Genomic DNA, 14,378 nt, shown 5'->3' with positions numbered 1-14,378 from the left:
CATTATTAAATAATATTGTTAAATATTTAAAATAAAAAATGTAAAAAGAAGCTTTTCCTTTAAGCTCCGTCAGATGGTAAAAAAATCAAACAGCTGTTCCTGCCAACTTAAACCTCTGAGTACAATCGTGGAGTTTGAAGATTTAAATCAAGTTGGCAAGTAATTCCTGTTGGGTTTAATTTACTGTAGCTTCTCTTACACAGCACTTTCACATCCACAGAGGCGGTACATTAATTATCCCATTAATAGCCCAAACATCTTTGCTTCCACTGTCAGTCTGAATGTGTTCAGTTCCACTCTGCCGCTGCAGTAATGGCAGCGGCGCTTGAGAGCGCAACACATACATTATCATACTCATTTACAGTCAATTGCAGAAGGTTTTCACTTTTTGCACAGAGCTTTTAAAAGTGGTGTTTAAGGGATCAGAATCATCCCTACATCAGATGAAAGCTGGTTTGAATGTCGTTGTTTCAACTAGAATTTAAGTGGATGAATTATTGTGTGTCCAACACAGACTCCACTTTCAAACACATGGTGTGTGATAAGAGGACCTCATAACAAAATCTTTCTACGTGAAGGACTTTCAGAGGATTTACCCACCCTCACTGGTTTTGCCGAATGCCAACTAGCTTCCTGGCTTCTATGGCCTTGTTTTCTCTTTCGCTATGTGTGGAATTCTCCTAAACAGCTGCTTCAGCGAGTGTCCCACTCTCTGTCATCATCTGAATGATGTGTGAGCTGTGGGAGGCCTGGGAGCCTCCTTACACACATACCCACACATACCCACCCACACACACACACACACACACACACACACACACACACATACAATCCTTATCTCCCATACACACACACACACAAACACAGATAAATAACATGTCTGTATGATTCATGGTGGCTCAAGGAGAATGAAGAAGTGTTTCACAGTGTTCTGTGTTTTTCTGAGGTTTTTCTTTTTTTGTCCGTCCATCTCACACAATCATTGGCATTGTGCTTCAAAGCAGAGCGCCTCAGTCACAGACAACAACATGTTATCTCAGCGTTTGCTTCAACCAGAAAACTGCATCGATGTAGAAAATGGGTTAAAGGCCAACCAACAGCACCAAATAAAGAAATTAAATCTTTTTGAAACTCTATATTTGTTTCTATTTTACAAGGTTCAAATGTTTCCACCCTCAACTCCAAAAGTGTTTTTTCACACTGTGTACTCACACATCAGAGGGAAAAGTCAAACTATTCTTGACCTCAGTGAAGATTTGGACACACATTGACTGATGGGTTATGTGATGGCACACTGTCTTTCTCTTCGCAGTGCCCCAGGTCCTCAAGAGCTGCACCGAGTTCATTGAAAAGCATGGTGTGGTGGACGGCATCTACCGCCTCTCTGGTATCGCCTCAAATATCCAGAAATTGCGGTAGGAGAAACATGCTGCCTTTTTATTACTACTGTGTTTGATTCAAGTGTATCAGGAAACCCACTTTTTAGTCTAATTTAATCCCACAATAGCCCTTATCTAAAGGCTGATAACACGTAAATTCCATCTAAGGGATTGTTGAATCTGTAAACAAGAAAAGCCATGATGACGTGCAGTGTAACAGTTGTTCCTCATCAACAGTTTTTGCTATCTAATGTTGTCATACCAGGAGAAGAACTTTGGCAGTCGGACAGCTGGAACAGTCGTGGCTTATAAAAGGCATATGTGTTGTGGACATGTTAGATGCTATTGTTTTTGTTCTGCTATGCTATGCTCTGAGATGTGCCTGCTTATGTGGGGACAACCATATGCAAGGGTGTGATTTCCACTAGGGTCATTTGGACAGATGTTGCGATACGATTCACAATTGTGTGGGAATGGTCATTTTTACATTAGAATCTCACTGAGAAAAAAAGTTAAAGTCCTAATAATCTGAAACTTTGGGGGTCTATACCAAACAAACATTTTTATTAAATCTGGAGAACAAGATTTATAGGCCAGGGCGTCTCTGGGGTTCTACAGTACTACATTAAATGCTGTTTTTCACACAGTTAAGCTTTAGCTTTATAAAAAAAAAAGATTTTTCCAATTGCACTTGGCCATATTGCCGTTTCAGTGATATTTTACAGTTTTACAGTAAATTCCTCTATAAAATCTCTCTAAACAATGTCCCCCTGGTTGTCCAGCTGCCAAAATCCAGATGTGAGAAGGGACGAGTTTATGTTGATAGACTCTCTAGGTCACCTTAGTGTATGCTTTCAGTAATATTAAATGCATATAAGTGCAGATTTTGTTGACTAAGACTATATTTCAGTCTCACAGTCTTTCTTAATTTATTTTTGTGGTTAGAGATGTAAATTCTAAATAAATAATAGAGGAGATATTTGCTGAATTTTGGGGGGGGGGGTGTTTATTGAAATAAAATCGTGTTCCCTATGATCACTGACCCCACCTTTAACAGAAATGGGACATATCAATCACTTTCTCTTCTAAAACACTACTGAAATGCAGCTATCCATCAAACTGCAGTGGTGAAAAGAAGTCAGTTTGTTGACTCTGCCTTTGCCCCCTTTCTCTTTCATCAGGCACGAGTTTGACTCTGAGCAGATCCCCGACCTGACCAAAGATGTTTACATCCAGGACATCCACTGTGTTGGCTCGCTGTGTAAGCTCTACTTCAGAGAGCTGCCCAACCCCCTGCTCACCTACCAACTCTACGAGAAATTCTCTGTAAGCAAACACAGATTTTTGAGCTTGTTTTGAGTTTCTGTGCCCACAAAGATGCCCCGAAGGACACTGATAGGATGTGACTGACAGTTCTGATTTCAAGTGTGTCCTTGATCTCTTTAGAAAAGAAAAGAAATTGCTCAGATTCATCTTGTTGGAATTTCTCAAATTTATCTTACAGTTATGAGTCACAGACACCCCTAAAATCACAGCATTGTACTTGACACACCCTATCATTACAAGTGCAGCAACCACTCTGTGTGTGACTTGGAATAAAAACCTTCTCCAGGCACAACAGAGCCGTCCCTGAAGATGAAGTAAATGTTTGCTGGTTGTTATGGCAGCTGGGGAGAGGAGGGGGCTGTGGCTGCAGACTGATGTCCCCTCTGTGCTCCATGCAGCACTGTGAATCTGGGATGACAAGTGAATGAGCTTAATGTTGATACCCTGACACATCCCGCTATTTATCTCCCTGTCACTATCTCCCTATCTCTCCCTTTGTTTGCACTCTGAAGGATGCTGTATCAGCAGCAACGGATGAAGAGCGGCTCATCAAAATCCATGATGTCATCCAGCAGCTTCCTCCGCCGCATTACAGGTCAGTGTAGAGGCACACTGCCCCCCTTTGGCAGACTCAGAAACTGCCTGTGCATTATCATCAGTTGTGTGTGTCTGTTAATGTTAAAATCAAGGGTTTTTGTAGTGCTACACTGTATTGAATGGAATTATTTAACAGGTCCCTGCTGACCTTTGCATTGGTGCTGATGAATTGAATTTCCTGTCCTTTGTGAAAGCATACAAATGCTAATGTCTAAGTGACATTCCTGCGAGATTTGAGCACAGTGAAATATGGACGCTCTGAAGAAGTAGCTCTATCATGGCCATTAGTTTGCACATCACTAGTGGGAGCCAATTAAAACTGAATAAATGAATATTTGATTTGTAGGACCCTGGAGTTCCTCATGAGGCACCTTTCCCGCCTGGCGGCGTTTAGCTACATCACCAACATGCACAGCAAGAACTTGGCCATCGTGTGGGCACCCAACCTGCTGAGGTGAGATTCCACAGCATCCATAGGATGTTCTTTGAATGCATGTTTTTCATTGCAATGTATACGCTGTTTGGATTGTCCATAGTTCTGTTATTTGAGTGATTTGATTTTTTTGTTTTTTTGTTTTTTTTATAAGTACTTCTCAAGATAATTCTAATAATCTTCTCAGTTTGACCTATATGTATTTGAGATTATGTGGGTGTTTTTTATACTACTCACATTAATGATTTCTCAGACTTGAATCAGTCGTGATAATGGGCTCTGTGCAGCAGAGAGCTCCCTGTCTGCTGATCTAAATGAGTCATTCTGCCTGAATGGGAGAATTGAAGCTGCTGTTTGTGGGAGGGTGCTGATTAACATTAAATGCTGGAAATGCCTCTTAAAAATTATGCAACTAAGACAAGACACTACAGGCAAAAACATATATTTTTCAAGCACTGGTGAATTTTGAGATTATGGCCTATTTTACTTCTTTTAGAACAGTAGAAGGAAAAAGCCCAAAATATACATTTAGGTGCAATTTTGCTACTCTTTGTTTTTGTCTGTAGATTTCAGTAAAACTTATTAGCATTAGCTAATGCCTTATTTGAATACTTAAACATACAATTTTAGAAAACGTACAGTGTAACAATGTAATTAATCAGCTGGGGAAGTTTCATGTTAATATCTATTAGGTCATTTTTTTTCACCTGTAGTGTCTATCTCAAAATGATTTTTCCTCACACTTTGAGACAGAAGCTTTGAGCTTTTTACTAAAATTATTTATATAGTAATTCTTTTTTCACTGTTGTCTTTCGATGATTGTTTCAGGTCCAAACAGATTGAATCTGCATGCTTCAGTGGCACAGCAGCCTTCATGGAAGTCCGGATCCAGTCTGTGGTGGTGGAGTTCATCCTCAACCACGTGGATGTCCTCTTCAGCGCTAAACTCAGCTCACTAATACGAGAGGGAGCAGGTACGTACAAGCATCAGTAAGATAAGACCCCTGCTAAAATTGTCATTCTGCTTCTTCTGCTCGAGCAATAATGTTGTGATGTTCCACATCACCAGGTCACAATTCATTGTCACGGCCCAAATCTCTGTTGGTCTCATCACCCTCCACTAAACTTCTGAGTCTGGAGGAGGCCCAGGCCAGGACCCAGGCTCAGATCAACTCTCCTGTCACTGAAGACAGCAAGTACATCGAGGTGGGCGAAGGTCCGGCTGCCCTGCAGGGCAAGTTCCACACCGTCATCGAGTTTCCCACTGAGAGGTTTGTCAACTCCTCTTCCTGTCATGTCATTTGATGAATATAAAATCTAAATTTTTTTTTTAAACTGCAAAAATTGTGTATTTTAAATAGTAATGCTGGAGTGTGTCTCCCTCTGCTGGTTGCTGGTAAGACTGCAGGCAGCCATATTCCTCCTGCACCAGGTTGCCATATCTGGACTGTCTCCAGTTTTAGACTTGGGCAAATATTTTAAAAATGGAGATGATCTGATTTTACATGTGTAGAGTTAAAAACACATTAATGTAACTAATTACTATGTCCTGGTGTTTATGTATTTGTCAATGAGTTAGTGAAACTAACTGCTTGTACACCACTGTTTTTTAATCACAGGAAGAGGCCTCCCATTAAATCCAAGAAGTCCCCTGTGGGTAGCTGGCGTTCTTTTTTCAACTTGGGCAAATCTTCCTCCATGTCCAAGCGCAAGCTGCACCGTAACCCCAGTGAGCCCAATGAACTAAAGGCCATGGCTCTCGCTGGTGAGTCAGTTCTTCACAGCTGGAATGAAAACACACTCAGCTTTTTCAATCACTTTACCATTATGCAATGAGAAGAACTTATCTGACTAAACACAGCTGAATGATGGTACCTTTTAATCATTACGTTCCAGGCGGCAGAGGAGACACAGCAACATTAAGATCAGCCAAAAGTGAAGAGTCACTGAGTTCCCTGCACAATGTTGAAGGTAATTATTTGAGTTAAATCAGTCAGCAGAGCCCATAGTGTACTTTTAATGCTCTTTCTACAGTGTAGCCCACTGTTAGCCACAGGGACTTGAAATAAATGTTTGTTTCTGATTATGTTCTTTTCCTCCTTCAGGAGAGTCCAAGGTGTACCGTCCCCGGCGGCCGCGCTCCAGCAGCGATGCCCTGTCAGCCTCTTTTAATGGCGAGCTGCTGGACAGCCGGCAGCATTGCAACTCCTACGACAACCTGGACGCCACAGAGGACAGCGACGGAGACGACGGGCCCATCTGTGTGCCTGCCCTCATCTCACCTCCCCGCTCAGCTGGTGAAGACGTGGACCTCAGCCCGCCGGACATCGGCATGGCCTCCTTAGACTTTGACCCCATGTCATTCCAGTGCAGTCTCCCCGACACCTCCTACGCCTTCCCCCTAGATGACTTGCCAGCTGGGGCCGAGTGCTCCATGTTAAAGAGGAGCCCCGGCAGCGCGTGTGGCAAGACCAACGGCTCTGACCTCATCTCTGCCACCTTCCTGGGCAGCTTGACCTCCCCCTTGTTGTCCACGGACTTCAGCCGGGCTGCCAGAGAGAAGGTGGAGAGCAAGAAACTGACCACTTCCTATTCTTACACTGATAAACCCACACAGGCTGTGTCACCTATTAAATGCGGAAAGGCCACCAGTTTGACACCGTTTGCCACTTCAGAGCTTTTCTCTACAGAGATGCCTGACAAGAATACAGCCGGACAGGCCACCTCTCCACAACCATTATCTCCTGCTTCAGCAGCCAAGGACTCTCCTCCCCTGATGGGCAGTGTACTGCTGAGGGCAGCTGAGCCATCGCTAAGTGAAGCCTTCCAGATAGAGCTGCACTCTAAGCTGGCAGCCTTTGACAGTGTGGACAGTCAGGAGCTGAGGGGAGAGGACAGCGTACAGGAAGCGCCAGCTGCTAGCAGCCAAGAGCACCACGGTAGGAGCACAGAATGGTTTTTTAAGTATAGTTTCTGGCATGTTTACACTGAATATTAAAAATAAGGCAATAAATCATGCCATTAATTACATGAATCCTTTTCTCTAGGTTTAGTTTCCCAGGTTTGCATGGATTTCATCTTAAATAAATCTTTTCTTATGATGCCCAAGCACCACACTTAACTTTTCCCCTCTTTTCCACTCTTGAAGCACTTGAAACCAACCTGCCTGCTGTCATGTCTTTTCTTCACCTACTGCTGTCTTGCTTATTCATTTTTCAACTATAGATCCCTTGTGTTTTTGTGTCCCCGCTAGGAGTTGTAACTCCGGACTCTTCAAAGGACCTCACCCCTCGTTCCCTCAGCTCTACAGCTCCCACTACTTCCCCTCCTCCTCCTCCCCCTCCTAAAAATGCTGCCCGCATGCTGGCCCTGGCCCTAGCCGAGTCTGCCCAGCAGTTCTCCGTTCATTGTCAGTCCCGGCCCTCTGAGCCCCCCACACCGGTTTTCCCTCTGCAGCCACAGGAGGGCACTAACTTCCAGGACTTGCCACATCCAGCGCTCCTACATTTCCAGACTTCCTCCGATGAGGGAGCAGGAAGAGGAAGTTCCCCACCGCCAAACGGCACTGCTCCAACGATCAGCCCGGCCCCATCTTATCCCTCCACTTCCAGTCCCACAATCAAGCAGCAACCAAAAGAGTTAACCAGCACGATTACCAAGCTATCAGAAAGTACCAAGTCCTCTACAGCTCCACCTGGTACACAGCCAGAAACAGAGAAAAGAGAATCCACCCCACCAGACACTCCTCTTTACAAGTGTCCCCCACTCCCCAGTACAACCAGCCTGACCTCTCCAACCAGGAAAAGTCCAGAAAGGCAGCAGCCTGTCACAGGTCAGATCCCAGTCCGTACCGGCTCATCAAGTAACACTCCAGCCACCACCCCCAGTGGCAGCTGCAAAGACACTGGAGTCTTACCACAGCCTGTTCCTGAGGTAAGTGTCACATCAGTTTCACATGCAGAATGTTACTTATAAATTATTAATGGCCACTATATTGTGATATTGAGCCGCAGTAAGCATAATCCAAATGGATTCATTATTCATATGCAGCATACCATGAGCTGCAGCATACCATGAGCTACAGCCTGCAGATAGTTAGTGAGGTTTTACAGTACCAGCACCTCTAAAGCTCACTAATCAAGACATTCTAACTTGTACTGGAGTCTTCCTGGAGTCTTGTTATCACTGGGAGGTTGTCAGACAACCAGAACAGACTCCATGAAATCACTGCACCTGACCACACGTTTTTTGTGTAGATTAAACTAATTAGATATAATGTGTTAATTTGTGAGCTTTAGAGGTGCTGGTATGTTTTTTTTTCTTTGGAGTAAATGCTAAGCTAAGGGTCTCCTGGTTCTAGCTACATATTTAGTGTACAGACACAAGAGTGGTATTAATCTTCTTATCTAACTCTCAGCAAGCACGTGAGAGTTGAAACAAATATTTACCAAAATGTCAAACTGTTCCTTATAGGTTGAGCATATATATTTGGATTAATGAATTAATTATTCATTTCATGATTAGGAATGGCCTGTGCTCTTACTACACACTGTTTTTGTGGCATACAGTCAGAATACCAAATGTGTCAGTACATTTGCCTTGGGGGTTGTCAGATGTGTAGCTTATTTGACACTATGATATTCTAGGTTATATTTTAATTAGTGCTAGAGGTGTTAGTCACTAATGTCTCATATCATGATCATCTTAAGTATTCAGAGCTTTTTCATATTCACTGCTTTCTTGTTTTTTAAGCCAAAAGTACAACATAAGAAATACAAACAAAAAGCAACCAGACATTTAGAATATATGGCATGCTGCTCCCAGTTACCAGACTGGTGACACTGGACAGCACCTAGCTGATGTGTGTGTGGTCAGGTGTTCATGATAACTCTTGTCCCAGAGTAGCAACGCTTATCTTGTGGTTTTGTAAAGTTTCTTCAGTAAAAAAGCTCTGTTTTCTTGTGTTTTGTCTCAGGTCAAACCAGAGGAGCCTGCACCGCCCCCAATACTTCCGAAACCATCAGAACCGGCACCTCCACCAATTCAAAAGCCTAAACGGCATGCTGTCTCATCCCAGCATCAAACACAAACTCAGCAGCAGAGTCAAGCTCAGATACAGCCTCATCTGCCAAAACAGCCTCATCCGCAGCCTCACGCGCCATCTCAGACACAGGTCCAACCCCAACCCCAACCCCAACCCCAACCCCAACCCCAGACCGACCCACAGACCCAGCCCAGACCACCAGACACGACCAAGCCACCCAGACCAACCCACCCACCAGACACCCAAACCAAACCCAAACCACCCAGACCAAACCAAACCCAAACCCACCCTCCACTCCTCTCCAAGCCAGTGCAAATGGCCCCCACCTCTGCTGAGCTGTTGTGAGCAAGCCGTTGGAGGCATAAGCCAGTACAGCCATGTACAGGTCTGCAAAAGGTACACGACGTACGGACCCGCGCCTCCAGCCCCTCCTGTCCGCACCATAGAGAGCAAACTGGCCACAGCAGCACTCAGCCAAAGTGAAGCCTCTTACCATATCCTGGGTGAGGGCCCTGCGCCCGTACATCTAGAAGATCCTCTTCCTCACCATCCTCTTTCTCCTCGTAAATCTTCCACGCACCAGCCAGCCTACCTGTACCACGCTAAAGGAGAGCCAGTCTTAATTGAGCCTCCAGGAGCTGCATACTACCACCAGAGGCCTGTTCCTCTGGGCCCACAGTCTATGCCACACCACTACCGGCCAGACAGCGTCCCCCCACACCTCTCTTTCGTGTCCAAATCTGAGCCTCAGATACCTTACAGTGCCCGAGTAGACAATAGATACAGCACTTTAGGCCCCAGGTCCTATCACCACTCCATAAAGTCCAGAGGAAACACCCGCAGTGTGTACGTGTCTCCGGGGCCAGGGCATCAGGGTTATAGCCATGACAGAACCCACGGCTATCCCACCATCCGCAGAGTGCACTCACTGCATGTTCCTTCCACTATCCGCTCTGTGCCCATCCAGAGGACTGAAGTTCCTCCGGATGACGATATATTCTTCTACCACCGACCCGTGTATCAGTGCAAAGCCTACCAGCAGCCTCCGCAGCAGTCCTCACAAGCCGACTACCACGTCACCCAGCTGCAGCCTTACTTTGAGAATGGACGGGTCCAGTATCGCTACAGTCCGTACTCCGGTTCCAGCCCTTTGGAGGCACCTTACTATGACATTGACCCTTACGGCACCATCCGGGTCAGGCACGTCCACTCCTATGGCAGCCGAGAGCCAGGAGCCGTTGCTGGCCGACCGGGTGGAAAGGCGACTGGGTACCACTACCTGGCTCGCCACGTTCTTCCACCAGGGAAGGAGCACAGCTTTGTGAGCAGAGACATGCCCCCAGGTCATGGAACCCAGGAGGCTGCTGCTTACCTCGCTTGGGATGCTGAGGAGTCAGAAAGGCTCCGCATGCACTCCATACGCAGGGAGAGCAGGGCCAGACAGAAGATTAAAGGCCCCGTCCTCTCTCAGTATGACAATGTCGGCTTGTTTGCACCAGCAGATATATCAGGCTATGAAACCCTGCACCTGCGCAGTAAGTCAGACCCAGGCAAAGCTGTGCTGGTTGCAGCCGAGAGCAAAGACGGGCGCTACCTCCCCAGACACATGGTGTCAGACCCTGATGTTCTCATGTACATGGAGACTGACAAGCATGTCCAGGGCACCACAGTGGGCGACAAATCAGATGGGCTCGCCAAGCAAAGCAGCTCCAAGAAATGCCAGTCCTCTCACTCCCTTCCAGCTACTCTGAGCCACAGTCTCTCCCATCAGCAGGAGAGCGGCCGACACGAGGCCAAGTACGAGACTGGAGACGACAAGCAGGGTGGAGACGGCAGCAGGTCTAAACACTGGCAGCAGGAGTATCCCAGCAAGAGGAACTTCCAGCCACGTTACGAGTGTCCTGATTCTGACCACCACCAGGGTAAAGCGAAAACATCGAGCGGCTACCACAGTACAGACGACCAGCCAGCAGCCCCCAGGGAACAACCAGCCCGCTCCAAACCGGAGCGATCACACAGCGTCCGAGAGCAGCAGCACTTCAACCAGGGGAAGTCTGAACTGGACAGAGACTACTCATATCAGAAACACAGCACTATAACGGCGCAGTCCCACTATGATAACTTGGACGATTACCACCCAGTACCTCAACCTCAGGCCCCTGTTCAAAAACGTGGAGGCTCCAGCTCCTATCCGGCCCCGGGATTCACAGCGAGCCACAACAACAGAGCGTACTCCACAGCACTGGGCCAGGGAGCCTTTATCCAGACTGACCTGGCCATGCAGAGGCCAGAGACAGAGATACGTACAGAATGAAGCATTTGTCCGGGGGTTGTGTGAAATGATCTTTAGCTGTGTAGAAGAAGAAAGACTCTGTTGAGCTACGGTTGAGCAGCCTCTGCAGGACAGTGGACTGTCGTATCACCAATATTTTTGCTCCTCTGTATTTTTAATGAATTGTAAAGAAAATTGTAAGACTTTTTACAGAAAGTCCTGAATGTACCTGAAATTATTGTCCAAGAGGTCATATTATTGTGATTGATTGAGACAGTAGCCAGTCATAAATGTATATGATATGTAAGACGTAAGGTACTTTTACAGGAACCACAAAAATGTAAAATATATATACTATATATATATATATTATATATATATATATATATATATATATATATATGAATAGAATCACTAGTAAAAAGGGATTTTTAGTTGATTTTTTTTGTTTTTAGGCGTGGAGCTGGGTATGATTATAACTGGGATTAAGGTTTGCATTTTAGAAATGCATGCACTCTATCTCTTACAGAACACTTCTGTGTACTTCACTATCCATTGCGTTTTTTCTGGACGTTACAGCACAAGTTATTGAAGGAGGATACACATAGGTCATCACGCCCTCCCTCTGCTACGTACACAAGTAGGCGGTAGTGTGTGTCCACGTTTGTTTCAAAGAATCCGACTGGGTGGGAGGTTTGATAAGGGGCTGCAGTGGTTACTTTCAGTTAATACAGTGGTTATCAATGTCTTATTTTTTCTCTGTGACTGTGCCATTTTTATGTAACTTTGCTATAAACCGATTTCAATGACTTCTAATGGAATGTTTTGGTACTTGTTTGTTCTTCATTGGAAGAGGGACCAAACGACTTGGCGCAGTTGTTGCACATACGGGATAAAGAGGGGAAGATGGATGAATGCCTGTTGTACCTTTAGATGTGTAAGAGGTTATTTTTATTTCTTTTTTTCCCATCACATTTACGGTACTTTCATGAACTGGACTGTCTGAATAAAGATGAAAATATTGTCCTCTCAAACAACGTAGTGAAGAAACATGTTGCCGCTGCTTTGTGGAAAAAAAACAACTGGGTGATGAGCCTTAAATTTTGTTCCTACAGACCATATTTTGTTTACTCTCATTGTCAGGTCCATTGTCATAATGCACAAACATTGTGATATCTAGATTAGAGATCACTTTTGATGATTCTTGACAGTTCAGGGTTGACAGGTGACCTGGGGCTATTTAGTTTTGTATTGCCTCACTGGTTCTGAATTTAAAACAACGAGGGAGGGAAATGTTTTTTTTAAAGATACCTGGGGCTTTTTATTTTCAGGCTGAAAATTAATGTATAGTACATCCATCTGGTATTATACTACATGCCCTCTTGGTTCACCATAATGTATGGATTACAATATGTTTCAAATATGTCTAAATCCAGGTTGTACTCTGTAACTGTTTGACTTCTATATCGCTTGCAGGTTTTGCTCCTCTTGCCTTATGTAAAGCCTCTACCTTTTCAGATGGGGCATTGAAGTAAGGCACCGTGTACTTGAATGTGAAAACACTCTTGTCTCAAACTAGAGGTATCTAAAGTTAGATATGAAATAAATAAAACTGTTCAGGAATAGCTATAATCCATGTCTTTTAATATGTGCGTGATGTTACTGATACACCTCTGTTTGGTTCAGTCTGACAATTCCTTGAGGAAGGACAAAATTCAAAATCCAGTTTAGGAGACAGGAGCACAAAACAGTGCAAGTAGTCAGTTGTCAGTAAGCGTAACATTGGCTGTGTGCGCTCTGCTATGTGAAGAAAATATTTTTTTTTGTCTTCCAGTCAGATATTTCAGAGTTTATCTTAAATCATTACTGACTGGTCACAGTAGGCTGACCTGATGTCAATATGATGCTTTTAGAAAATGAAAAATTCTCAGCGTGTCAAATGTCGTACAAGGAGTTTTTAAACTGATTACGAATCTCAATTTAACACTGATTCAAACAACAATGTCAGTGAGAACTATTTCTATGTAGTTGTTCTTAATGGCTGCCACCGGGTTGGATTCCCCTTGAAATCAATGAAACGAGGCGGTAGAAACACTATCGCTTTTGTCCAGAGGGGCTGCCAGAATAAACACAGAATGAAAGTTCCTTGTAGGGTTAGGGGGCTTTAACTTCCCTGTGCAGTTTTTGACCTCTAGTAGAGCTATGGAACTGTTTCGTTTGTCTCATGCTCACACACAGGTAGTGGGTGGCCAATAGCACCACGCAAAACACCCACCAGATAAACATTGATGTAAGCAACGCTGGATTTAGAATAGTTTAAAAATCAGCTTTACAAATGTTTTACAAGTAAGGAAATGCATTCAACATATTTGTTAGACCCCAAGGATACACGCAAGGTGTCAGTGAGTAACACTGAATATAAACTTGTTAAAAACTGGTCCTCAAGTCCTCAATACACTTCAAAATACTGCTTATTCGCACCCGATCCAGAGACTTCCACTGGCTCCCAGTCAAATTCCAAAAAATCTGTACAATCCTACTCACCACCTACAAGGTCTACCTGATCTCCTCCAAAACTCTCTTGTTCCAACTTGCATTTCCTGGCCAACTTCTGGTGCAGAAAAACATCTGCAAGCACAGATGTTATTAGAGTGTACATGCAACATTTTGGACTAGAGGTAAGAGTTACCATATTTCAGCCAGATGGCCCATTTCCGCCCCTGTTTCAGTAAACATCCACCCTGCTGAGAGCTCCTTGAGCAGGACTTCTTGCCTCCACCAGGGCTGCTGACTCTGACCTCCCAGTGAGGAAAACAAGAGAAAGTCTCTATAGAGATCAATAAACATCTGACAAATACAATATAATGGTGATGATCATGAGCAAGCATGCTAAATGTTTTCAAATCGCCTTGTGAAAACCTCTCCACCCACAGTTCAGCTATTGCCATAATCCTTATTAAATTGAAAATGTTTTTTTCTTCTGTTCATTCTTTGAAATTAAATTATACATGTAAATTTAATGATCCAACACACTTTCTTCAAACCAAAAAATAAATCAGTTTTGCTGTAAATAAATTTTTTTATTTTAATTAGAAAAGAAATATTGACAAATTAAATTAATAAAAATGAATGGAAGCAATTGCCATATTCTTAATTTTAAGTAGTTTTTTTTTCAGTGTGGAGAGAAGCACAAACCATTGGTATGAGGATCTTTAAGTTTACACTTTATTTCTGCTTTTTATTTTGTTGATTAGGTTTATACAGATTTAAAAAAATAAAGTTTGTGTTTTCTGGAGCTTCTAAGAACTAGATAGATAGATAGATAGA

The 14,378-nt window shown here is 44.0% G+C and overlaps 1 protein-coding gene across 1 annotated transcript in view; it reads left to right on the top strand.

Annotated features, from left to right (window-relative positions):
• The window catches only part of LOC118331288 (rho GTPase-activating protein 32-like), a 12,665-nt gene extending 1,256 nt beyond the window's left edge, over nucleotides 1-11,409 (top strand). The window contains 13 exon segments of the mRNA XM_035666104.1: nucleotides 1,313-1,415; nucleotides 2,561-2,705; nucleotides 3,218-3,300; nucleotides 3,649-3,756; nucleotides 4,564-4,709; nucleotides 4,805-5,006; nucleotides 5,355-5,500; nucleotides 5,632-5,706; nucleotides 5,841-6,674; nucleotides 6,989-7,668; nucleotides 8,711-8,990; nucleotides 9,087-9,183; nucleotides 9,185-11,409. Coding sequence (XP_035521997.1) covers nucleotides 1,313-1,415; nucleotides 2,561-2,705; nucleotides 3,218-3,300; nucleotides 3,649-3,756; nucleotides 4,564-4,709; nucleotides 4,805-5,006; nucleotides 5,355-5,500; nucleotides 5,632-5,706; nucleotides 5,841-6,674; nucleotides 6,989-7,668; nucleotides 8,711-8,990; nucleotides 9,087-9,183; nucleotides 9,185-11,093 — 4,808 coding nt within the window. The 3' untranslated portion in view covers nucleotides 11,094-11,409.
• The last annotated feature ends 2,969 nt before the right edge of the window (nucleotides 11,410-14,378 follow it).

The sequence above is a fragment of the Morone saxatilis genome, unplaced genomic scaffold, assembly GCF_004916995.1.
Source record: "Morone saxatilis isolate NCDOM2014 unplaced genomic scaffold, NCSU_SB_2.0 Contig20, whole genome shotgun sequence".
NCBI lineage: Eukaryota > Metazoa > Chordata > Actinopteri > Moronidae > Morone > Morone saxatilis.
The sequence above is the reverse complement of the archived record's forward strand: the minus strand, read 5'-3'. Positions and strand labels throughout refer to the sequence as shown.